The sequence below is a fragment of the Montipora capricornis genome, chromosome 9 (genome assembly GCF_036669925.1).
Source record: "Montipora capricornis isolate CH-2021 chromosome 9, ASM3666992v2, whole genome shotgun sequence".
Taxonomy (NCBI): domain Eukaryota; kingdom Metazoa; phylum Cnidaria; class Anthozoa; order Scleractinia; family Acroporidae; genus Montipora; species Montipora capricornis.
The window spans coordinates 38,291,016-38,317,032 of record NC_090891.1 but is presented as its reverse complement, the minus strand read 5'-3'; the positions used below and the strand labels follow the sequence as shown (position 1 = coordinate 38,317,032).

Sequence of the window (26,017 nt, the reverse complement as noted above, 5' to 3'; positions counted from 1 at the left end):
ATTGGCTGACAAAACAAAGGTTCTTTTGTTCCTGTGGTTGGTAAATTTTAATAACAATAGCAATATTTGTAAACAGATATCTTCCCTATTTTGAGGAGAGGGGGAAATTGGAGTATCCGGAGAAAACCTCTCAGAGCAGAGAAGACAAACAACAAACTCAACCCTCATACGACGACGAGTCTCAGAATCGAATCCGGGCTAGACTGCAAAACAGTCGTATTTTTTGCGAACGCAAGCGACACGGTAAAATAATATTCAAACGAAAGGTCCGGAGCGACTGTAGAAACGGCGAGAGAGAATGGGGAGAGACGCGAAAGAGGCTCGCGCGAAAGAGGCTCGCGCGCTTCACACGCGAGGATCACGCTTACGGCGCTTCGCGCCTTCCGAAAATGGAAGAAAACGACTGTTGTGCAGTCTAAATCCGGGCCAGATTGGCGAGAGGCCAGTGCTCTCACCAATACCAGTCTACTACCCCTGCCCTAGGGCCATGAGTTGAAATCTCATCTAGGTATGATAACCAAAGACTATCTGATTCCCATTTGTATCACCAATGTTTAAACTCATGAATTAATTCACGCAGTAACAAAAGCAAAACACTTTCCGTTTTTCTTTATTTTGATCTAAATCTTAATACGGTATGTACAGTTCTGTTCCAAAATTTAATTTTCAAAGAAACTAGTCGTTTATTGAAAAAGCACTCATAACCACTTGGTTAAAATATATATATTTTTCTTTTTACATGCGTACGTACAATTGAACACTTTGGCAAAAAGACTTGACGAGGAGATTCTTTTTAAATATTTGCTCCTCAAATTTTTGCGTAAGATTATAAAAGGACGAGAAAAAAAAGCACACACACGCTCTGGATATTTGTTGTAAGTTTACAGCCTCTATTTTTAACCAATGGATTGTTTAAAAAGATAGTCAAAAGAGGTGATGCGTTGATTCAGGAATACCGCGACGCCGATTTTAAAATTAAGCCCCAAATTTATGAGAAGACTTACCTCCCCAGATATGGTCAGGATTTGCTACTGGCACTGTTTGATGAAAACTTCATATTGGACTTTACAGAACTTGCAAATTCATTTCCCTTCATTGAGGCCTTTTACGAATGCCGTAAGATATTACATGTAATTAAACCGACGAATGCAAAAGAAAATACTTGCTTTCCAGCGGTTTTAGGGATGAGTATAGTTTTTGTTTCTCTTTTGTAGCGCATCTTAACTCGCTTTTCCCAGTTGATAAGCACCCAAAACCCCCTACCCTTTTAAAACTGTCAAAGCTAAGGTGTTAACGGTACGCGTAACAGAGGAGTACTATTTTTATCTCTGATTTAACAAAGGCTGATGTTAAAGAATAACTCTATCTGTTGAAATTCCGTTTAATAACGTTCGCGGACCAGTGCCATCAAAGTCTTGGGAAAAGCGATCGTCAATTCTCGGAGACATGAGGTCCAAACGAACTGCAGGATCGTGTACAGTCGGGCCAGCGATCGTTGTGGTCAGCAGATCAGACAGTCGTTGAGGAGGTTCCCGGATTCGGCTGTAACCTGGTCGACTCTTCTGTAGTTTAAGTCGCTCAAACTCACGGTTTAACAATTTCCGCTCCTCTAAAAGTTGCTTTTCGCGATTTAAAAGTGTTGATACCTGAAGGGAGATAAAGACACTATCTTAAAAAAGTTCGATAGGCCAGTGTTACACTAGACAATTTTCCACGCTATTTGTCTCGAAATTTGCTTACGACACGAGTTGCACAAAAAATTCACCGTTATCTCATTTCAACTCTTCTTGATACAGAGAAGTGTTTTCCCCTGTAAAACCCGTTACCTGTTATCATGCAAAAGAAATAAAGACAAATGGGTTTCTTCAGCAGGTAAGAGAGCAGAGATTACGTAACAAAACAATTCCAAATAAAGACTAATCCCAACTGACCAAAGATACAATCTTTCCCGGTAACTGCAGAAAGACCCGAAAACTGCGACAGAAGTTGTCTTGTGTAAGAAAACCTTGACTGTTTTAACTTCATCACTGAGAAGCCCACAAAAAGAGGACATCACCGTGACATGACAATCACGATATCGAATGATCGCATCCGGAATAAGCGAGCAAGTTTTGTCACAATGCCATACGTCGCGAGCACGAAATAAAACGAAATCAAACATGACGCCAGTAAAACTATCAAACCGAGTTTAACCCTCCTAAACGACTGGTGAACTTCCCAGTTTACCCTTAGATATCTACAACAAATATAAACATACCCTTATAGTAGGTCTTATGCCGCCATTTCTTATGTCTGCACACATAAGCCAAACGGAGAATTAGCAGTTAGCAACTTACTTGAGTGCTTGCGGCATCTGCTCTGGTCTCTGCGTCGACCACCATGCTCTGAAGTTTATCTTCTGAATGCTTCGCTGACATAATCTTGGCCTCGAGCTGCGAAAAGACATAAAACGTAAAATAAGAAGGTATACCTAACGGTGGAAGAAAGGAATGGAGTGCTGGAGAAAGGCGTGGTTTATTTTGCTAGTGAAGTAGCTCTGCATGCATCTGTACCGAGTTCAAATCCCGCTCCGCCAGCTGGGCTGATTTGTCTTTGGGAAGTCCCGCAGTCGGCTCTCTCGCGTTTTGTAAATAGCCATCTCATTGTCAAATCCCAGTTGGGATTCCTGACAATACTGTGTTTCGCTTCAGTTGCTTCTTCAAGAATATTGACGTGGCGTTCTTGTGGACTACTAGCTTGATAGCCTGGAGCATCTCTACTACGAATAAAGCAGTTTGCCTGGCAGGATACAATGCTTTTCTACAACATGTTTGGATGGCTAGCCTTCACAAAAAGCATTCGGATACTTAAGCGTTTAGAAAGAAAAGAATGCGGTGGGTCCGTTGGAGTGTCATCTTCTTGTAGAGTCAAACAATAACAGCAAACCTTTGCGCTTGCGAATTTGACCAACGCAGATTTACTTCCCAGAACAGAATCTTTGCTGACGTCATTGCTTACATCTTGTTTCATTAACATAAGAGTTTGCTTGCAGAAGGCATTGACTTAAAAGAGTAAAAGAACTTGTGAAACTTGGTTAAATCCTTCAGTTTTAGTTTTTATAACGAGCCAGTTATTAGCCATCAAAAACTGATAAATTCTTGGGTGGCAACGGCGCTTAATGATCCTATGCATACATTGTTTGAAAAATTTCAAAATTCAAAGCATCATTGCTCAGAGGTTATCTGGTACATCGGGTTCAATTTTTCAGAGATAGCTCCGTACGCAATGCTCTTTCAATATTCAGTACTTTAAGTTCTCGGCTGACTGATTAGAAAATAAAAGCCATGTGCTAATGTAAACAAAGTTTTTCCTGTAGCACAGATTACGACAAAAGAGTTCGCTTTAGAAAGCCCCGAAACTTGTCAGAGGTTGTTCGATTGCCACATCATGAACCCTCTGTATCTACAAAGGAAATCGTTTTGAGGCTCGACCCTAAGCAATATTATTATGCTTTGCCTTCTTTTCAACATAAGAGGGTCGCAGAGGTATGTAATTGTCAATGAATACTCGGACAAAAAGAAAAAAAGAAGAAAGTTCTTTCGGTAGATACCTGCTTCGTTCTGCGCTTTTCTTCTCCGAGCTGACTGCTGAGCTCATCGTTTATTCTCTTCTGCTCATTGATTTCTTGTCTGACGAGGAAGACAAATCATAGAAACGATATGAGGTAAAATGACATTTAAGTTACTTTCGGTCTGGATACTACCAGGAATCAAAATGAAATCAGATGGCGGCATATTCGAAATTGCAGTATAGAGCGAGTTTCAATCGAGTGTCGTAAAACCAAAACCAAAGTAATTACTTTGGCCAATCAAAAAGCACGGAGACAATCCAGTAAATCAATCAAAACTCAAAGTAATTACACGTAGCCGACACAAAGCGTGGGAAAATGTGCACGCGCGAGCAACGATTGGTTTAATTTGGTTTCACTTCTTATTGGTTGAAAAAGTGGCGCGAGAACTTTGCACCAATCACCGAGTGAAGTGGTGCAAAACCAAAGTAATTCATAAATTACTTTCGGTACTCAATTGAAAACCGCTCTATAGGACGAGTCTTCGTCTTTGTGTGACAGAATCGACATGTACTCAAGCTCATATAGGTAAGACTTCAAGAAGTAATTGCAATTCAGCTATGCATTATGATATAGGCAGCTTTCATATTTAAGGTGGGCAGACACGAGGGGTCATGTTGCAGCGACAAAAAGGTGTGTAGTAAAAAGTAAAAGGTAAAATCACTCCATTTAACGTCGGTAGTTCCTTCAGCTACGAGGCTGGTATCAATGGAAGCCGACAGTGCGCCCTTTACCCCCCTCCCTCTGTCAGTGCTCCGTTTTAAGGGGATTTAAAGCTATAGCTACAAGGATCAGAGGAAAGTCGTAACAGACGTTTAAGTCACCGAGGATCGAACCGGGGACCTCTCGATCCGAAAGCCGCGCACTAGCCAACTGAGCCACGACTGCTGAGGCGACATGCATAAGGGTCGTCTACATGCATAACGGACATGCATAAGGGTCGTGTAGCGGAGACATGTAGCAGGAGCGAAATCACAACATTTGCACACACATGAAAATGCTGCGGGTACATGTTCCAGGGATATGTTGCAGCGATGTGTCCCATGACGTTCAACTTGTTGAGCTTCATGTCGCGGGGACAAAATTACCCCCAAATTGTTGTTGCACAAATATAGAAGTATCAGCTCACACGAGGGGACATGTCGCTGAAACATATGTACCCGCAACATTTTCATGCGTGTGCAAATGCTCTGATTTTGTCTCTGCTACATTTCCCCGCTACACGACCCTAATGCATGTGACGATTGTCGCTGCAACATGTCCCAGCAACAAGACCCCTCGTGTCTGCCCCCCTTAGGCAACCTTGGTCCGAGATGAAAAGGAGAATTCTGATTGGTTCTCTAAGCGGTCCGAATTTTGCAATACGGACCGCTAAGATGGACCGGTCACAAAGCAGCGTATATAGGCTGCCATTTTTTCTGACACAAAAAGAAAAATGCGAGAAATGTTTTATATTTAGTCATGTCGGAGTTCCAGTAGGAATTTTACTTTTCAGAACCGTTAACAGAAGCACATGAATAGGAAAGTACCGAAAAAGAATCAGAAGTAGTAGACTCAAGGAATAGAAAACCCTGCGCAAGAAAGCCTTCCTTTTTTGCAAGTTAGTGCAAAAAAGGAACTCGACCAATATTTCCCAGTACGGACCTCACACTTGTTCAATAACATCTATGTAAAATACGGTTTCGCTTTACATACGATGCATTCTACATCCGATCTTGTAGCTCAGTCGGTAGAGAAGCGGTGATCTAACCCGAAGGTCGTGGGTCCAATTCCCACCCTGGTCAGAGTTTTTTCTCTGTCCTGTGGGCCCATTTCCATCAGTAGGCCTCACATGGTTCATATGGGGCAGACACTTAGCACTTCACATTACACTCTATTCAGTTAAGTATATTAATGTAAACTACTGGTTTCATAAATTATAGTGTAATCCATTAAGGTCATTCAGTCATTCATGAATTTTTATTAAGTTCCAAGGATTTGGTTGCCATGGGAAAGGCCGTGGACATTGCAAGCATCTTTAAATAAGAAAAGTGGTTAAAATTTATAAGACCTTAGCTTTTTGTTAAGAAGTCTTCCTTTCTGAACAAAAGAAGTAAAATCCAGTTTACCTCAGCCGGTGCACCGTTTGTTCAAACTTATGCGTCACCGCTTTTGATTCCTCTTTCCACCTGAAAGAAAAGACGCAAAATTAATCGAGTAAATCATTTTTACATCACTTGTAAAACAACTGTATCCAAGAACGACGTTGGAGCCCCGGTAAAAAGGTTTTATTTTTTTGTCAGTAAGCGCACATCGACCTCTTCAGGACGTTTCAGAATCGTTCCTATAAATCCAGTTCTATGATAGTTCTCCTCTATTGTGTTTCAAGATGGAACAATCGCGAAATACTAAGTGAAGTTGTAGTTGACTTTGCCGTTGTACTTGCTAAAACTCCCTTTTGTGTGATGCCACGTTGGCCATAATTGATGTACCGATGCAGAACCAGGGCGGTACATAGGTTGACCAAAAAGATCCTTCATTCAAGAAATCAAGCTTTTTTTCTGCATGGCCTTTGTGTTGTTTCCTGCTATTCACGCGATTAAAACACCTTCCATATTTCATACTTAGAAGATTCTATGGATAATCAAGGGACGAGGTGGCCGAGTGGTTAAGGCGTTGGACTGCTAATCCAATATGCTCTGCATGCGTGGGTTCGAATCCCATCCTCGTCGATAAATGCAGATTTTTTCTGATAATCACATTGTAAGCATGGAAAAAACACAAGTCTGAAGGTATAAAAAATTTGAGTTTGATATGCCCAAAGTGTCAAACTGACTGACTTCCGTATTGCTGGGCCAACCAGTTGACAGACAAGTCTTGACGTCTTTCCGTTTTGTGAGGGAAATTGGAGAAATTGAACCAGCAAGGAACACTTCTACATTTCGTTTAGTAAAAATAAATCAACCGTTTAGCACGTACTTTAAAGTCAAAGACTGGAAAAAAATCTGCCCTGTCACCATCTTAGACCAAACAGACGAGGTGGCCGAGTGGTTAAGGCGTTGGACTGCTAATCCAATGTGCTCTGCACGCGTGGGTTCGAATCCCATCCTCGTCGTCTTTTTCGTTTTTTTTCCATAAAAACTTCTTTCGATATGCACACACCAAAAAGTCAGCGTCACAAGTTTACCTATCTCTTATTTAACTAGTAGTAATCTCGAATTATTGAAGTGCGCTCGACAGTCGCTTTGGAAGCAAAGGAAAAGGATAGCGAAAGAAACAATCCTATAGGACCGAAGTTTAAGGATATAACATATACTTCTTGAGATGGTTTCAATAAGTGCAGAGTACTGTGATTCATGTAACAGGATTGAAGTTAATCCCTGTCGGGTGGGGCTGATATCTTGATGGGAGGCCATCGAGATATACGTTAATGTGATTGCCTTTCGTTGTCGTCATATGCATCGTAAATGCATCGTAATCGTTTTCTTTTTCAATCGAAACTCATATTTAACGGCACTGTGACCATTCATCACTTAAAGTGCTCCTACGACCAAAAAAACAATTTTTCTTGTTTTTTGGATTTCAAAACAGACGAAAAAGCTCACCCTATGCACAGGATACCCAAGATTAAAAAGATTAAGACAGCATACAATAAAATAGTGCCCCAATAACGTTACAAGAGGTCGTCGAATTAACATCATAACCAGAGGAAGAGAGGAGAGCAATGGGAGTGAGAAAAAACGTGAGTTTTGCAGTCCCTCCACATTTTTTTTAATAGTTTTGCAACGAAAATACAGTCAACTATAGCGCTTTCTATACAAGTGAGTCACTTACTGAGCACCAAGTTTCTGCTGTGCCGTTAACATGTCTCTGAGTTCATTGACTGACCGCCTGTTCGTTTCTTCTACACTGCGCAGTCGCGTTTCAAACTCCTTTTCACGCAATTCGTGCTGTTGTTTGAGGGTCTCCACCTAAAAGGAGAAAGAAATGGCTGCAGTGGTTCTTCATTGCGAACATAGCGACAACAGCTAGAATACACTGCGTAAAGGCTTACGGCACGATAGATGAAAGGGAGGGGTTTGGTAGCTGAGTGGAAAGAGCGCTTGAAACTCTGGAGTACTGGGTTCAAGCCACGTTTTGGCCGCTAAATGGAATCTTCGAATTCGGTTGAACTACACACAACGGCCATGTTGAATCCCGAGGGATTGAAAACTTTTGTTTTTGCGCACCGAAACTCGTTCCCAAACATTTCAACTCGACGCTCAGGATACGAAATCTATTGTCTATGGCCAATATGGCCGCCGGGCGGATAAGGCCCATTAAAATATGTTTGGAAAACATGCTGACATTTCAAACAGCAAAGCAATAGTTTATTTCGTTACTAGTCAGCGCATGCGCTTTACTCATAAATATTCGGGTAACCGAAGAACGGGACTTCGTCTTTGAAAAGCGCAAGCTAGAATTTCATAGGAGAGGAGTACCAGGGTTTTTTTTGGAGGGGGGTGGGAGGGGTGGAAGAAAATTGGATTTTGCAGTTATCAATCACCTGTTCAGCTTGCTTCGCTTGACAATTTTTTTTTCAATGTATACTTTTTCTTAAAGGGGCTTTGTCATGAAACTTAGCTAAATCAAGCAAAACGTAACAATAACTACTAACACATTGAAGAAAGGTTTGAATAAAACAGCAAATACAAAAGGATGGGAAAATCAACTGCAATTAGGGTTTTTTCAAACTGTTTAGTCTAACAGTTTTTCAAAGTTTATCTCTATCTTTTGTAACTTAAATCATGTATGCTCGACAGAAACATTTTGGTCACGAAGCTTTGATAGGTGTTTTTTAATAGTTGTTTTTTGGTTGGATGCATAGTAAATGGTAAAACTATACGAAATGATACAGACCCCTTTAATATATATTAAGACTAACAATAGGCCATCTGGGACCAGTTGCTCGAGGCCTGGTTAGCCCTAACCGTTGGCTAAGATGTATCAAAACCTATACGTTTCCATGGTATTTAACGCAGGTTAGCGCTAACCAGGCATCGAGCAACCCGGGCCAGATCGCGGGGTAAAAAAAAAAAAAAAGGAGAAAAAGCTAGTGCTGTGAAGTATGCGGAAATTACCTCTGTAACACACTGGTGTTGTGCATTTTCCTTAACTTGAGTGGCGGACAGAAGTTCGCGTTTCAGTTTATCAATTTCATCTGAGGAAAAAGACAGTTCAACATTTAAGGTGTTATAGTGTTAGCAAACCCTCAAGAACGAAACTGGTATGAACGGCGCTCGAGTTGGGGGATAAAATGAAAATTTATCCTCAAGCGCTAACGTTCTCCCAAAAACTTCAAATTTGGTCATTTTACGTTGTTTAGCTGACGACGGCAAAGAAATGGACAAAAATGAAAGCACGTGCAGAGCGTGCAATACTATTGCTTTTGCTCACCAAATATGCAAATTTGTGACGTTCTCGTTGCCGTCGCCGTTGTCGTTGCTAAAGCCCGCCGCACACGGTGAGGAAAGAGCTGAGCAAACTGCCTCGCGAGGCGGTTTGCTCAGCCGTTTTCTCACCGTGTGCGGGAAACTTTTGGTGAGAAATTGGCCTCGCGAGGCCGTGAGGAGCGTTTTTGTCGACGTCGTCGTCGTAGATCTTAAGCTCCCTAATGTTTTGCTGACGACGTCAAAGAAATGGACAAAAGTGAAAAACGCACGTGAAGGGCGTGCAAAGCTATTGTTTTTGTCTATTAAATATGAAAATTTGTGACGTTCTCGTTGCCGTTGCCGTTGCCGTTGTCGTTGCTTAAGCTCCCTGTTGTCAGGACGACGACGGCAAAGAAATGTACCAAAATGCAAAACGTATTGATCCTTGTGATCACACACTATCAAATGGTGCTTTGCTCTGCTGTGTGACGCCCATAACCTATGTTGTGGTACTCAAATAAACAAAGATACAAGTGTACAAGACATTCTTCACTTTCATTTGAACTCAATCGCTTTACCAATCAACTGAATTCTGCTCTCTGATATTTCCTCGTTTTCTTCCTCCAAATCTTTTAGCCTCCTCTTCAGTTCGCCGTTTTGTGACTCGCCATGAGATTTTTCTTGTTCATGTCTGTCAAAAAGTATGCGTCGAATAGGGATCAGATATTGTTTTCTCAAAGTGTTTATGCAGTATAGTAGTTAGACAATAATGAAATAATTAATAGAGATAGAGGAAAGTGGTCTTGAAATGAAGCTAAAAATGGACTAGGCCCCTCTATTTCTCTACTACTTTATGCATATGTGTGCCATTTCGTTTTAACTCCATAAACTTTACGAAAGACAGAAGTGATCCTAGCTCTTACAATACAATACAATGCATACTTAATTGACCACTCCCCAGAGAGGGGCTTTTCAGGACCAATGAAACAATAAAGGAAATGACAGAATGACAACAACAACAACAACAACAACTGTTAAGAATCCTAACTGGCCGGAGGCAAACCAGTTGGCTGTTTACGAGTGCAGCTGAGAAGTTGAACCAGGGACTATCAGGAACAAATTCAGCCAGTGGTCAGAACCCGTCTTAAAGTGCCCCTAACCCCAAAATATTTTTTTCGCTAAAATGAATCTTTGTACCTGTTCGAAACGCATTGCGGCCATTTTTTCATTTTTCTAACAAATCCTGCCATTTTATAGGCTTCGAAAGTTGCGAAAATCCAAGCATCTTTTGTTCACGACCGAGTCACATGGGGAGTGGGTCTATTCCTGATGTGACGTCAAAAACTGATTTACATTGCATTAACTCTTTGTAAAAATGCATGCAAAGTAGATTGTGACGTCAAATCAGGAATAGACCCACTCCCCTTCTGACTCGGTCGTGAACAAAAGATGCTTGGATTTTCGCAACTTTCGAAGCCTATAAAATGGCAGGATTTGTTAGAAAAATGAAAAAAATGATCGCAATGCGTCTCGAACAGGTGCAAAGATTCATTTAAGCGAAAAAAATATTTTGGGGTGAGGGGCACTTTAAACCCGGGATCCCCGGATCTCAAGGCAAGCGCCCTGGCTAACAACTAAGCCGCACCGCACTTATCTGGGCAATTTAAGCAATTGTCTTTACGAGATTCGAACCCACGACCTCTGCGACGCAGGTGCAATGCTCTACCAACTGAGATATGAAGCAACTCCGTTGGGAGCAGGTCAATTTCAGTGTTAAGCTCATGTGTTGCCGTGAAAGGACTGATCATTTACTATAAACTTTGACATTTAACTGAAACACACAACATGAAAAGAGTTGTTTCAGCTCCTGAATCAGATTACTTTTATGTATTTTTTCATTGCAAAATTTTAAAAGTGCTCTGTATGCGTTTCATGGCTGATTTAACGCGGCGAAATACGAGATACAAAAACCCTCAACTTGGCGCGCAACATTGTTTCGTTACAAGTTTGGATCGATGTCTCCCGTTTTTCATCTTTCGCCGCCTTTACAAACGATTGGCATTTGCTTGTGGTATCGCTCCTTTCATAGCCCAACTTTTTGTATAAGCCTTTATCGGACGTTGTAATATCGTTGGCCAATATTCGTAAGATGGCGAAATCGAACGCTGGGTACGCCTAAACACCCTATGTTGGCCAACTATTGGTTGGAATCCATAGCGTGTAATTCAAGCTGTTTATTCACCAGCAATGTTTAAATCCACTGCTATGGGATGTTTAACGATCCCAAAAGTTGGCTGGGAAACATTTGGCCAAAAATAGTGAAAAGTGTGATGAAAAAGAAAACAAGAAACGGAAAAATATATTTCCACTAAGATGCGATTCGAACCAAATCGTGGCGTGCAGAGTACATTGGTTTATTAGCCCAACGCCTTTACATCTCTGTCACCCGCTTTCGCAAATAGCTTACTACTGTACTAAATGATTGGTTTAAATTCATCAGTAGTCCAATTTGAGGCACGAAAATGAAAAGAACATTAAAACAGCGTCGGTACACCGGACGCTCCTGCGACAGGTAAGTCAGCACGGCAATATAATACTGACATTCTTTACAAACCCGGAGGAAATTCATTTCATGTTTTTGCGGTGAGGTATAATTCTTAATCCAATGTTGCTAGAAAAAAAAATATCAAAAAAACGACGAGGATGGGATTCGAACCCACGCGTGCAGAGCACATTGGATTAGCAGTCCAACGCCTTAACCACTCGGCCACCTCGTCACTTGGTAAGGCCCAAGTTTTCTTCAAACTATACAATACATTTGGTCGTGATCGCTAGGAACCAATATAAAGTCCAGGCAGAAAATAGCCTTTATTTCTTGAAGGGTTTTTCGGTAAACCCACCTCCGTTGAGTTGCATCAGCACATCAATTACTGTGGCCGCCGAGGCATCACATAAAAGGTCGATATGCGCTTAACAAATAATAAAAGACGGTTTAACCGGAACTCCAACGTTTTCTTAGATATAATTCGGTATCTGAAAACGATTACGTCAGCACTCAGTAGGGCAATGCTCATATTTTCATGGTTAGCAACCGGTGTAAAGAATAGCATAGCAACAAATGAGGGGAATAAGGCAAATTGCTTGGTAACGAAAGAAGAACATTCATTCAGAACGCGAATTTTTCTTATCCCATTTCCCAGTCATTCTTTCCAGATTGTACAAACTATATGATTGGTTAATCCAGCGGGCCATATTTTTCATTACGCCCAGCTTGGCTTCATGGTGTTCTAGCATAATTCAATAACCAAAAGATATAATAAAATCTCACTAAAGTCGTTTACACGGGCCGCACGGCCCCTTGCCTTGAAATCAATTCCGCTAGCCATGGTCTACTTACTTGGTTTCTAATTTCTTGATTGAAAGATTAAGACTATCGACTTTCCGCAAAGCTTCGTCCCGGCTTCTCTCGGCAAGACCTGCTCGCTTCTGCAACTCCTCAAAGGTCATCCCCGCACGGGCAATCTCCGTGGGGCCTTCTTCATATAGCTACGAAGAGATGAGGAGTTAACAGGGAGCTTAGGCACGCTGGAAGTGAGCTGTTTTCCCTTTTAACTTGTCTTTATACAACCACATTTACATCGCTAAGTATCTTTGCTCTATTAGAGATGATTAGTATAAAAAATCTGAGAGACACCAATGTCCTGGCACGCGAAATTTTTTCTTCCGGTTGCCGTCCGCGTCTCAAAAACGCGCTTGCTTAAGCTACCCATTCTTGACCATTAACCGATAAACTGATTGACTAATTTACTAACAAACTGACCGACTAAACGCCAGACTGAGTTAATGATAACGTTACTCGCTCAATGCCTGCTTTTACCGCCACTCAACAAAAAAGAACTGATCGGCCGTTTTATCCCGTGACAAATTGAACGGGACGCGCACGCAATTTCCTTGTAACTATCTTGTACTTGAAAATGGGCTGCTTATCCTCCTCTCTTCTTACCTCACTCAATCTTGAATGCCCAAACGTTCATGTCTTTAAGTGTCACCAGCTTGGTTGGGGTAAACAATGATTGGGGAGGGGAGGGGACGCGAAAAGGAACGAATTGGCCATTAAAAACAGTTGTGTACATAACTGCCCCAAGTTAATTAATCTAGGAACGTAGAAACACATTATTTGTCCAAACGAGACATGCGACCTTCACTGCGTCTGAGAAATTTGTCAAGTATAAAAGAACCGGGCACAAAACGCATTATACTGACGTCTAGACGAACAAAGCGTCATGGTGCGTCTTTGAGGACAACGTAAACAAGGTACTACGTCTCAACGCATAATACACATTTTGCTAGTTTTTAATACTACACGGACGAAACAGACGCAGCAGGAAAATGTTTGTCCCAGCAGGCACAAATAATGCGTTTCAAGAATAATAAAGAGTAATAGATATAGAGGTCGATTCGCCCAAGAGTCCATCCGCTTCACACCAACTGGTAAACTGGTTTTTCATCAATAAAATCAGTGCTTACGCTATATCATTTGAATGAATTCTTAGGCCTCATCACAAAAATGAGTGACTGGACCTACTCTACATGGGGGAGATCGACCTTGGGGGCGAATCAACCAGTTACCCTTGCCATATACAGGGATCCAACCAAGCCCAATATCAGTCACCTTCTTAAGTTCTTTTTCAACTGCAGACTTTTCTCGAAGTGATCTCTCCAACTGAGCTTGTTTCTCGGCTCCTTGCTAACAAAAGACAGAGGAAACATTCATTGCGCTAATGTTCTAGTTGTTCTACGCTTCTCAGTTAAGTACACTTCGGCGGCATGGTGGGGGAAGAGGAATGGAGGATGTCGCCTTTTCATTCATATTTACAGCGTGACAAATGACATAAATTGTGTGACCAATGAATGTCACGCAAATGTCTGAAAGTGTGACGTTTTCTTCACTTCCAGCAAGCATTGAGCATGTTCCTTATCTATAAAAGGAACTAGGGGCGACTTCAGAAAACCATCAATGTCTCATTAAAGCGGCATCGTTTAAAGAAGAAGGCAACTATCTCTATAAGCAAATTATTGGCCAGAACTAGCCGGAATTCCTGACATGTGAGGATTTTGATCAATGAGATTCATCTATTACTCACCAAGAGATATTAACCTTTCCTGGGGAAAAACTTTAACAACAAAGCACAACTATAGAACGAAACAAGTCAGAGGATGATAGCTATTTTTCGGAACAGTGCCAAACCATTTGCAAACTCCCAAGTATTAAAGTTTATGCAAATTTGTCGATCGAAATTTCTCATAATCACATTGCGGCTGGTTTACAATGGCACCGTTAATATTCCACAAAACGAATTGCTCAACAGTCGAGAAAAACCGTTATCGCAAGATAATTCCACAAGCCTCTTCAAATACCAGTGCAAATACAACTCCTCTGAGCGCCGTTGAGGAATCAAGGACCATGTTTGATCGACTCAGTAGGATTATAAATTGATGACTACATACTAACTTAAAACGATCTTAGAACAAAGAATGATCCTGGGGCGAAAGCTACGTTACCGGGTAGTATTCGAAGATCCAACTCTTATCTCTTGGCCGAGCCGGTGATAAATCCATAACGAGAAAAATAAGGTTAACACTGTGCTTTAAACATTCGCAGCTTCAAAGAAAGCGTCTTTTCAGCAATGTTAGCGACGCTCAGGAAATGTCAACAAGCCTGTCACTTTTGACATATTTCGTGTCACCGCTAATAACAAATTTCCAACGTCAATTGTTCCGATTTTATTACAAGGCCTCTTACTGCACCTGGAATTTACGGTTACAACTCTATGAAAATTAATAGTAAAACCATGCCTTGACAATAGAGAAGAAGTCTGAAGATTTCAGTGGAGAAAACGAGTTTTTCTTTACCTGTCGAGACAAGGAACTCTGCTATAATTGATTCAAGTGCCATTACCCTGGTTAATGAATACCCAGTGATCATGTTACCTAAAATTTGTTCATGCTAGTCTGCGAATATTAAAATGAAAAGGCAACACCTAACAACTGAGGTGAAAGTGGAAAGATAAGTTGTGTCAACAACACAATGTAAAGCGCTGTCTTTTTATCCGATAGTGACTCGGGGACACTCGGGAAAACCCGAGTGCTCCTTTTCCCGAGCTTCCCATAAGAAGGGAACCAGTGGCCCGTTTCTAGAATTTTTCGAAAACTCTCCTAGCAGGGAAAAGACGAGTTGTTTATTCGGAAAAAGCAGTTCCTATATGCTTTTGAGAGAAATAAAAGCAAAATATTAAATATCACAGTATATCAACTATAACATCTATCACATACCATTTCCAAGTAGTGCAGCTCTTCCATTAGTTTCTGGATGTTCTTGTTGCATTGCTTTCGTACAGCATCTACCTAAAGTAGCATCATTGATGTTAAACTACATTTTTTTCTTGATTTTATTATGTTTGTTTACAATTGTTTGGGTAGTGACTTGGACTCTCAATAAAGAGTCTCGCATCAAACACCGCGATTTTAACAAAAATTTCAATTCGAAATGTATCTTTACGATAATAACGAATAATGAACTTTATTTATGTGTCATGTGTATTTAACGCTGGGGCAATGGGCACACTGTTAAGGTAAAGTCGTACTCAGGCAAAGTGGCCCACGCGGTCGGAGCTTATCCCGGATTCCGTAACACGAAGCGACTGAGAGTATCTTTACTCCTCCCCAATCTCAACCCCAGAGCGCTTCTCTTTTGCATCTGACTGAGGGAGAGAAGAGCTCTGGGGAACCCTGAAACAAAGTGTTTTCTCATTGGTTTTTGTGAGGAAAAATGAAAAGCGTCTCTGATTGGTGCCTTCATGTTAGCACGAGGAGTGAGCAGGCGCCGTAAGGTTCAAATAGCCAATTTTTGACTGTAAGAATTCTACGGCGCATGTTCTCCTCCTTAAAGTTTCCAAGAGCCTCGGGTCATGCGCAGACAAGATCCGAGGCTCTGGTGACGGGAATGCACCTGGGTGGAACGAGACATTGTGAAAAAAAGCTTCTTGTCCGAGGAAACAACACGACGACAGCGCTAGGCCTCGAACCAGCGACCCTGAGATCGGGAGTTATTGGGTGGTAACCACTAGGCCACCATGTCTCCATGGACATTATACAGAAATCAAATTAAATCTAATCGTATCAAATCGTAGGTTGGTTTTTGAGGAGAGGGGAAAACCGGAGCACAGGAGAAAAAACTCTCGGAACAGAGAAGATAACCAAATCAACCTACGTGTGACTCCATGTGTAGGGGATAGGACCCGGGCCACATTGGTGGGAGGCGAGTGATCTCATCACGGCGCCACCCAACTCCCTGCGTTATCGTCTGCCTTATCGTGAGTATTTCGCGATTATTCCTTATTATTCCCAATGTGGATTGGTACAAACGGTTTTAGAGTAAAGATGGAGAATGGAAGTTCATAGTTCCACGCTTAAATGTGCTTTCTTTTTAAAGTGGTACTATGATCAAAAAATCACATCCTTTTTTCTTCAGATTTTGCAAGCGTGTTTGCTTAACACCTAACTGGCAAAATTTTGAGCTTTGAGTTTTATCCAAAGGCTGTTTATTTTGAGTGTAAGTTTTGGATTTCACGGTCCGCCATTACTCACGTTCAAAACTGGCCGATTGGACCTCAGAGGGTTGGATCTAGAGAAAATGACGTCATTTACTCACTAGCTTAAAATTTCAGCGTGTAAACGCAATTTATTACATATGCAAAACACGGGTTTAAAAGTCTGAAAGCCCGAAACTCCCGTGCTGCATATTAATTCGGCTGCGTACACACGCATTGCATTCTTAAACTAGTGAGTCTTTGACGTCATTTTCTCCTGGACCCAGCTCTCTCAAGATTTTAAAGTTAGTAATGGCGGACCAATAAATAAGAAAATTCCAGTTAAAATAAAGAGGTGTCCTTTTAAAATCAGAACTTAAAACTTGGGTCATTTAGTGTTTAGTTAACATAGTTTTGAAATCCAAAGAAATAAAAGAATTGCTTTTTTGGTCGTAGTACCACTTTAAAGTTGTTGTTAATTTAGTAACGTAACGAAACGTACAACTGTACAAAAACGCTTGCCGCAAGTTTAAGTTGCCGCAGCCGTCGATGCGTGTAAATTGGTTGGTCAAACCAAGATGAATCTCTTTTATATAGCCATTCCTACCTCTTCCCTAGTTCTTTTTCCAGCTTCTCTTAATAGTTTATTGATTACTTCTTGTAGTCTGTTGACCTCTTGGGCTTTCTGTTGCTCACGGACAAGGGCCTACGACCAAAACACCAAACAGGTTTGAGCGCATTTCAGTTGTTGCATATGTACGGGGAAAATCCTGTCCCAATCAAAAAGTTGACTATGTCAACCTGTCACTATCCACGTTCTTTTCGTTGTCATCAATTTATTTATGACACATCATCGTTAATTATGCATTTTGACGAGACGTTTTCGTCGTCGTAGTAGATTTTGTTTGTTTGTTACTTATTTGTTTAAGCAGATTGAAGTTTTGGCAGCTATTCAGCTGATGTGGACCTGCTATACCCACCCACCTATATACACACAGAGAACAGCCACAACACCGAAAACTTCATCCCCTACTCTTCTCGAATAGTGTGTGGGTTCTTTAACGTCCCACAGGGAACTAATGAACATGAAGTTATTTGTGAGACGGGACCTCCGGCTTATCGTCCTTATCCGAGAAGACTTGAAAGTCTAACCATTTGCGGATGTAATTACAAAGGCAGCACTTTCTCCTCAGTTATTTAAAGACCCGGAGTGTTGGTCCGAACTCACGACCTCCCGCATGGCAGCCCGGTGCTCAACCAACTGAGCCACCGGTGCGCGGTTATTAGGGAGCTTAAGCAACGACAACGGCGACGGCAACGAGAACGTCATCTCAAAATATAGATTCGCGTTATTGTAATCGCTTCGCTACTATTTCAACTTTTTTAATATGACGGGGGTGTTGTAGTTCCTCAAAAATGACGCTGGTGGGAACGGCGCTCAATTAAGGGCAGAAAATGAAAATTTATCCTCAAGTAATGACGTTGTCCATAAAACTTCAAATTTGGCTATTTCACGTTGTAGTTTTGCTGACGACGGCAAAGAAATGGACAAAAGTGTAAAACGCACGTGCAGGGCGTGCAAAGCTATTGCTTTTGCCTACTAAATATGCAAATTTGTGACGTTCTCGTTGTCGTCGCCGTTGTCGATGCTTAAGTTCCCTATTAGCAGCAGACGGGAACGGTCCAGCAAATAGAAAACAAATGGAGCAAGATCTTGAAATATGAGAGTCAAATGTGGGTTTCACACAAGTCCTTATCTGCCATACTACCTGGTCTCTCTCAAGGATGGCATTTTCAACCATCTGAACGCTGTCTCTCACGTGCGAGATGGCCTCAAATTCCCGTCGTTCTAGCTGGGAACTATATTTAAGAAAAGTACAAACAAAATCAAACAAGATACAGAGGTTAAAAAAAAAACATTCATAAAATTGTTGACATGAGACACTTAAGACCTCAAATTAAGACAGAAAGCACCTCAAGTCTACTTCTCCTACTTAAAATTATTTTTTTTTAATTTGTTGGGATGATAAAAAGCTGAAGACAAATATTCACTTCTTGCACAATCCCACAATACACCTCTTGTACTCCCCACCCCTCCCCCCCCTCCAAAAAAAAAAAAAAATTGCATAATTTGGAAGGGGGAGGGGGTAGGAATAAAAGAGGTGTATTATGGGATTTGTGTAAGAAGTGAATGTCAATTGTAAGATAGACTGCAAAACAGTCGTTTTCTTTCATTTTCGGAAGGCGCGAAGCGCCGTAAGCGTGACCCTCGCGTGTGAAGCGCGCGAGCCTTACACGCCCGTAGGGCGTGTGAGGCGATTCTCCCTCGCCGTTTCTACACTCGCTCCAGACCTTTCGTTGGAATATTTACTGCGTCTCTTGCGTTCGCAAAAAATACGACTGTTTTGCAGTCTAGTTGTAAGACTGGAACAGATATAAGTTCGATTCACTTTATGCATAACTTAGTGCAATTATCAAAAACGCATGCGACTGCACGTGCGAAATCCATTGTGCCACCAACCAAAGGAAATACTAACTTGGGAACTGACCGTTCACACGTGCGACGCAAATCGGAACGCGACAAAACGTGTGTGAACTAACTGACCACGAATGCACGCGCAAAAGGGAATGGAAATTCTCAGAATCTTCCATTTATACCGTGCGTTTGGACACGTGCAAACCAGAGCGACGGAAAAGCAAAGTTAATTAAGCCACATGTTCGATGTCACAACTGTTGAAGTTTAAGTCAATAATTCTTCGTGTGAACCCTCTTTGCATTTTCGTTGCAGGTGTGAGCCAGGCTGGAAGATTATCTGCATCAGGAATCTTGCGGTATTTTTTGAAAATATAAAGGGCGAAATGCCGGTAGCCAGTCAAGGTTTTTAAATCACTAAATGACCGGCATGTTTAAGGCACCCTTTCAAATAGCATCCATAAAAGCATGTAAGTCACAAAACAATAATTTTATTGGTTAAAACTTAGACGGTACACTCTCTATCTTGAAATTAAAAGCGTTTGCAACAATCTAGCGACAGGATAGTTCGTCCGCCGTATTGTTAGAAAACAATACAAGATGGAAAAATCGCGAAACACTTAGGACAGCACTAAATTATATTTTATAGTAGCGTTTCGTTCACGTTGCTCTCGCCGTTGCGTGACTCTCTAAAAGAGATTTTACTGACGTTAAACTCCAAACACCAAGTTACTGCTTGTTTTGAAAGCACGAAAATTCAGTTATTTTAACTTTTTTCTCCCACTTTTAAGAGGTTGCTCATCTGTAGCTATCGGGAAAAAAGAGCCAAAATCAGACAACTTTCTCTTACTTTTGGCCAAACGTAAATTTCAGCCTTATTTTTGGCGTAAACACAAGGCTGAAATCTCTTTAATACTTCTCAGATAGCACGTGCGCTATGATTGTTTACTGAGCGCGCTATTTTCTACCTTTATGGGCTTTAAAATCTACGACCTCGACAGCGACGAAAACCTCTCCACAAAATATAACTTTGCACTAACGTAAGTCTTTCACGATTATTCCACCTTGTTTATGTCGCACAATGCGAGCGGATCATCCTAAAAATAAATTGGTACGAGCAGTTTCAGAGCAAAAAAAGAGGTTCGCATTTGTATGCTCAAGACGCGGATAAAATCTCAAATTTGGTGATTTCAGGTCGTTGTTATGCAGACTACCACAAAATAGGGAGCTTAAGCACGCGCGTTTTTGAGACGCAGACGGCAACCGGAAGAGACCAGGACAGTTGCGTCTCCCAGATTTTTACACTAATCATCTCTAATGGAGAAAAGAAACTTGACAATGAAATGTGGTTGTGTGAAGACAAGTTAAAAGAGAAAACAGGTCACTTCCGGTTGCCGTCCGCGTCTCAAAAACGCGCGTGCTTAAGCTCCCTAATATGTGGTAAAACGCGCTCCACACGTGCAGCTCGATTTTTGCCTATTTTAACCAATGATATTCTTTGATTGCAGATGACGTCACGGCGGCCATGTTGGTGGAAAGAACAATAGCGAAAAAGTCTTTTGGGAATTTGATTCTATTATCACGCAAATCTTGAGCAACATTTTTCTATTGTTTTGGCACCAACGTGGCCGTCTTATCACGTGAGTGCAATCAAAGAATAATTGTTCTGCGGCGATGTCGTTTTTTGGAGTCTCTATTGTGGACCGGTGGCTCAGTTGGTTGAGCACCGGGCTGTCACGCGGGAGGTCGTGAGTTCAACTCCGGCCGGACCAACACTCAGGGTCTTTAAATAACTGAGGAGAAAGTGCTGCCTTTGTAATTACATCTGCAAATGGTTAGACTCTCTAGTCTTCTCGGATAAGGACGATAAGCCGGAGGTCCCGTCTCACAACCCTTTAATGTTCACAATCCTGTGGGACGTAAAAGAACCCGCAAACTTGTCGCAAAGAGTAGGGCATGTAGTTCCCGGTGTTGTGGTCTGTCTTCTGTGGTATTATTACAGAGGGCCATGTGTTAGAAAACTCTTTACTGAGTTAATCATGTATTACCCTCTCAAAATAAAGAAAATTGTATTGTATTGTATTGTATTGTATTGAATTTGTATTGACTTCAAGGTGTACTCTCCCGCTCGATTCCATTACCAAGAACGGATGCAATGGGAGGCGCGGTGGCCACATGGTTAGTCCGCTCGAATCCGGATCGAGGGGCCCGGGTTCGGGTCTCGAAAGTCCCCAAACTTTATGGGCCATTTTTGGGTGTCATAATTCGCTTTGTATATCAAGAACGGAGAGGACTTAAGTCGTCAAACTTCACAGTCATTTTTATTTTTGTTACCTTAAAAACATGTTAAAAGATCGGCTTTCCAAAACAAGCGGTTGGCAGTTTCACAAATGGCTTTTCGGGACTTTCGAGAAACCGGCCCCTGGCCGGGGACATTGTGTTGTGTTCTTGGGCAAGACACTTAACTCTCACGGTGCCTCTCTCCACCCAGGTGTATAAATGAGTACCGGCGAATTTAATGCTGGGGGTAACCCTGTGATGGACTGGCACCCCATCCAGGGGCGAGTAGAAATACTCCTAGTCGCTTCATGCTACTGAAACCGGAGATAAGCGCCGGCCTGCATGATGGGCCTTCTAGGCTCGTATATAGCAGACTTTACCCTGATGCAGTGAATACATGTAATTAGTAATCTCGTTTTATCTGGCCGTACGGTAAGCTAAGGCTCCTTCTTTTCGAATAAAACTAGGCCCGAGTGAGAATATTAATTCGCGAGCGATGACTTTACTGTACCAGCTCAGGAACTCAGTAAGAGGCATTTATCACGGGTTCAGACAGTTTTCAAAATAAACCGCGTCGCCACTGCATTCACCCTGTCAAAGTAAGCTGGGAAAGCAAAACTGAAAACTTTCCTGCAGCATTGTGCTTAGCTTCGTTCTTTTCCTTATAAAGTTACCTTTTCTTTTGCAAAGCCCCTATTGTATCTTCCAAGTCAGTTTTCTCTGACCGAAGATGCCCGACTTGCTTCATTGCTGCAGAAAGCCTGCAAGAAAAGACAAAAGATCTCCGAATTCAGTCTTTGAAATGGCTACTTTAGCACGAGAAGAAAAAAAAAAGAAACATTCTCCTAAATTGAATTCCACTGACTCTGAAAAGTAGCTCAATAATAACCGTACGTCTATGAAGGAACTACTAACGAATTATTTTCCAAGACACATAAATCTAAATCCTTACGCTGCAAATCAATTGTGATGTACGTCCAGATGTTAAGTTTGAACTGTTTCCAAGGAGAGTTCCCATAAAAATACCGGTAACGTAATACGTGTATGATGTAATAATTTGAGAAATGCACGCGCAACCTGAGGAAGTGTCCCAAAAAGTGTCACATTAGCGCCGAAAGCAATGGACGTTTTTTCAGTCACGGTCCGCAACCGAAAGTGAACTGTTTTCCTGTTTATTTTGTCTTCACACTACCATATTTATATTGTTAAGTATCTTTTCCCTAGTACAGACGATTAGTTTGAAAATATAAGAGAGATCACTGTCATGGCGTATGCAAAATGTTCACTTCCGGTTTCCATGGCTCAAGAAGCTCTCTAATTTTGTTTCACTTCCACAGTCTCAGCCAATCAGAAATCAAGCACAAATAATCGTGGAAAAAGAAAAAGAAAAATGTGATTGTAAAAAAAAATGTGTGAATATGTAAAAACTATGTTAAAAAAATCTTGCCTCAACTTCCATGTATGCTTTGTAAAATTCGTTAGCAACTACCTCGACTCCATTTCAATGACGGCTGTTTGTAACTCCTCTAACCGAGCATCAGCAGCTTCTTGGTCTCGATTCGATCCTTCACCTCTCTCTCTGTCCTACAAACACAAACAAAATTTCTGTGACCTTGTATAAAATTTACACAACACCGCAACGATTGGACTACCATGGAGAGCAAATAGACCAAATTGGATAACTCAATGTTGTACCCAATTCAAACCATAAATGGCAGTAGAACGTTTTGTTCCAGGTATTCCAATATCATTAAAATGTGAATGCTACATAATATATGCACTATACAAAACACAAAGAACTTTAACCCCAGAAGATCTGAATTGGGTACAACATTTGTCTATTAAACTGAAGCATACATTAGTTGCTTTATTTCACAGGGAAGTGCGGTCGACACTTTTTTGAGGCCTAACTTCCTCTTGGGGCTCCCCAATCGAGGATTTACCTGGTTGTTCGAAGACACGAATGGCAGGAAGTATCCGCATTCTGCGTTGCTGTGATTTCAACAACAACAAAAGAGGAAAAGTGTTTCTTACCCTCGCTCTAATTCGCCCTTCCATTAAGTCCAGCGTCCTGCGGAGTTCTTCATTCTGAGCTTTGAAGCTTTTCAACTCGATTTTACACCTCCTATTACATTACCAATAAAATATATCAAATTAAACGGACCACGAATATTTGTAAATTGAAAACGAACGTTTTTACCTTGCAGAATCAATGAATTGATAATCAGCTTGTCACTTGAGCGATAGAACTTTGCGATGGAGTAGGACTTACATTACTGAAGGTGACTGGCTGGAAATTTCCAAAGGTCAGGGGTGTCTTTGGAAAAGTCCCTCTTGTTCGGGCTGTCTTTAAGAAACCCAAGAAAACTATGTACTACTAGGGAAGCTAGTAAAATGTAGTATTTGAAAATGCCTTTAACTTCCACGTTTTTTTTTTCAGAAAGCAAGCTCAAGCGCTCAAACGCGAAAATGGCCTTGTCGGCTCCGCTGAATTAATAACCCTTGCGTTAACAAGGACATCCAAACAAACTGCACTATATTATTCAGGAGATAATAAGCTAATAAACGGATAAGTGTGAGGCTTTTTCCATATTCTAAATTAGTTTTTGAGATAATCCATCGTAAAGTTGGGCAATATAATTTTTTCGTATGCACGCCACGGCAAATCTATTTGGAATTTTGAAAAAGCCTCACGCACTTTAATGTTTGCAATCATTTTCTTCAAAAATGTGTTTGTATCGAAAAAGGTGAATTTTAGAATCACTTACTTTTACTTTCAAATTTTCCGGGCGACGCCATCTTGAATAATTGTGACGTGCTACCGTTTTCACGCGAAGAGCTTTTGTTTTGAAACAATAGGGTAACCGTGACACGTCACAATGATTCAAGATGACGGCACTCGGGAAATTTAAAAATTAAAACAAGCGTTTTTGAAATTCATTTATTTCGGATACAGACGCTTCCAGTGGAAAAGGTTCGAAGAATTTTGATTGTAAACATTATGTTCTATGGTTTATGGTTATTTTCTTGTTTTAGTGGAATGTCTCTTTAAAATCTTGCGCAAAATTCTAAGCCAATGAGAAATGGAGGAAAGCCATTATTCTGATTTGCTCACGTGTGTTTCCTGCGCTTGGCGTCGGCTGCATGAATTCGCGGCTAGGATTCGGCATAAAGCAATGTCGGTCTTCGGCACTCAATTGCAAAGCGCTGTATAAACTGTAAAACGGACATTCAACACGATTTTAGTTGAACTAACCTTAGTTCACCTCGCACTTCATCGATCTCTTGATCTTGCGTCTGAGCTGTAGAGAGAAACTTTTCATGCTCCTAAAAAGGGAACAACACAACTTCTATAAAGACATCTAAAATGCTGAGAAAACGGTTCCAACCTTTAACCGTGTTTAAATATAATCAACGTGTAATTCAAACGAGTTTTAATTCAGCATTACGGGAAGTGAGTCAATGTTTTGACCTCCAACTATTTTATTTCAGAGACTTGCTACCAATGAGTTTATTCCCATACATCGCCTGAAACGCTAAATATTAATCGGAATCTTCGAGGAGTCTTCTCTTTTTCTTTTAACTTTAAAAAACTTGCCACTTCCTTGAACAGTCAAAAACTGACAAAGCCCAAATTTTTCGATTAGCAAACAACGCAAGGAACATACTTGAGAGACATCTATATGTTCCAGCACTCGGCAAAGTCTTTTTGACTTACGGCTGTTTCTGCCTAGGTGGTCTCATCCACCATAAGCCAAGACGGCCACTCGCTTCTGCTGGAGAGAACTGGACAGTCACAACATCACAACACCGGGGACTTCATCCCCTACTCTTCTCGAATAGTGTATGGGTTCTTTAAAGTCCCATGGGAAAATTGTGAACACAGAAGATATTTGTGAGACGGGGCCTACAGTTTATAGTTCTTATCCGAGAGGGGATTCGAATAAATTTATACATTTCTGTAAACTTAACGTTATTTGCAGTGGAATAAGGCCTTTAACAAAGAAATAACTAAACATGGTTACAACACAGTCTTCAGGGCAATTAGGACAACGTATTCTTTTTCCTCACCATCTTCAACTTCCTGTTTACTAGTTGCAGCTCCTTGGCAAACTGTCTTGCCTTTTGCAGATCATTCTGTAGTGGGAATACATGTTCTTTGATCATTAAACGAATTTTTTACCACAACTACGTGAATATTTCCAAAGTCGAAATACACACAACTTTTTACCTGCAAGCTTGTCAAATTCTTTGATCTGGTTTTAAGATCAACTTCCTTTTCCTACGTAAAAAATATATAAGTTAATAATAATAATAATAATAATAATAATAATAATAATAATAATAATAATAATCGTTTATTCCACTCTCTTGCAGTTAGAATATAAACTGAATTAACAATTGAAGGGATAATTACAATGTTACATGTACTACTGCTGCTGCTGCTACTACTACTACTACTACTACTACTACTAACAATCTAATCACATATGGTGATTGGTGGTAAAAAATCCTGGGGGAGGGAGGGGGGTACTTCCTATTCATGGGCTAATGGGGTCGCAAATTGTTGGGAATTTGAGGGTAAGAAAATTCTGGCTTGTGGGATTTAAAAATGGAAAGATTGGTGGTAACAAAAAATTGTTACAGAAAGAAGTGTAGTGCTGTTGATTCAATATTT

The 26,017-nt window shown here is 41.0% G+C and overlaps 1 protein-coding gene and 3 non-coding genes across 4 annotated transcripts in view; 2 read left to right on the top strand and 2 right to left on the bottom strand.

Annotated features, from left to right (window-relative positions):
* Window positions 1-596: 596 nt before the first annotated feature.
* Window positions 597-26,017, bottom strand: part of LOC138014912 (sodium channel and clathrin linker 1-like) — a 32,063-nt gene continuing 6,642 nt past the window's right edge. Inside the window, exons 8-25 of the mRNA XM_068861793.1 lie at window positions 25,571-25,621; window positions 25,411-25,476; window positions 24,596-24,666; window positions 23,374-23,464; window positions 22,829-22,923; window positions 22,014-22,100; window positions 18,356-18,446; window positions 17,194-17,292; window positions 15,331-15,402; window positions 13,670-13,744; window positions 12,395-12,543; window positions 9,576-9,688; window positions 8,707-8,786; window positions 7,421-7,557; window positions 5,716-5,775; window positions 3,590-3,668; window positions 2,337-2,432; window positions 597-1,646 (exon numbers count right to left, since the gene is read on the bottom strand). Coding sequence (XP_068717894.1) covers window positions 1,350-1,646; window positions 2,337-2,432; window positions 3,590-3,668; window positions 5,716-5,775; window positions 7,421-7,557; window positions 8,707-8,786; window positions 9,576-9,688; window positions 12,395-12,543; window positions 13,670-13,744; window positions 15,331-15,402; window positions 17,194-17,292; window positions 18,356-18,446; window positions 22,014-22,100; window positions 22,829-22,923; window positions 23,374-23,464; window positions 24,596-24,666; window positions 25,411-25,476; window positions 25,571-25,621 — 1,809 coding nt within the window. The 3' untranslated portion in view covers window positions 597-1,349. The remainder of the gene's footprint in view (window positions 1,647-2,336; window positions 2,433-3,589; window positions 3,669-5,715; window positions 5,776-7,420; window positions 7,558-8,706; window positions 8,787-9,575; window positions 9,689-12,394; window positions 12,544-13,669; window positions 13,745-15,330; window positions 15,403-17,193; window positions 17,293-18,355; window positions 18,447-22,013; window positions 22,101-22,828; window positions 22,924-23,373; window positions 23,465-24,595; window positions 24,667-25,410; window positions 25,477-25,570; window positions 25,622-26,017) is intronic.
* Window positions 6,237-6,318, top strand: Trnas-gcu (transfer RNA serine (anticodon GCU)). The gene has a single exon. It is a non-coding gene; the product is annotated as a tRNA-Ser (tRNA).
* Trnas-gcu (transfer RNA serine (anticodon GCU)) lies at window positions 6,620-6,701 on the top strand. The gene has a single exon. It is a non-coding gene; the product is annotated as a tRNA-Ser (tRNA).
* Trnas-gcu (transfer RNA serine (anticodon GCU)) lies at window positions 11,693-11,774 on the bottom strand. Its single transcript has one exon. It is a non-coding gene; the product is annotated as a tRNA-Ser (tRNA).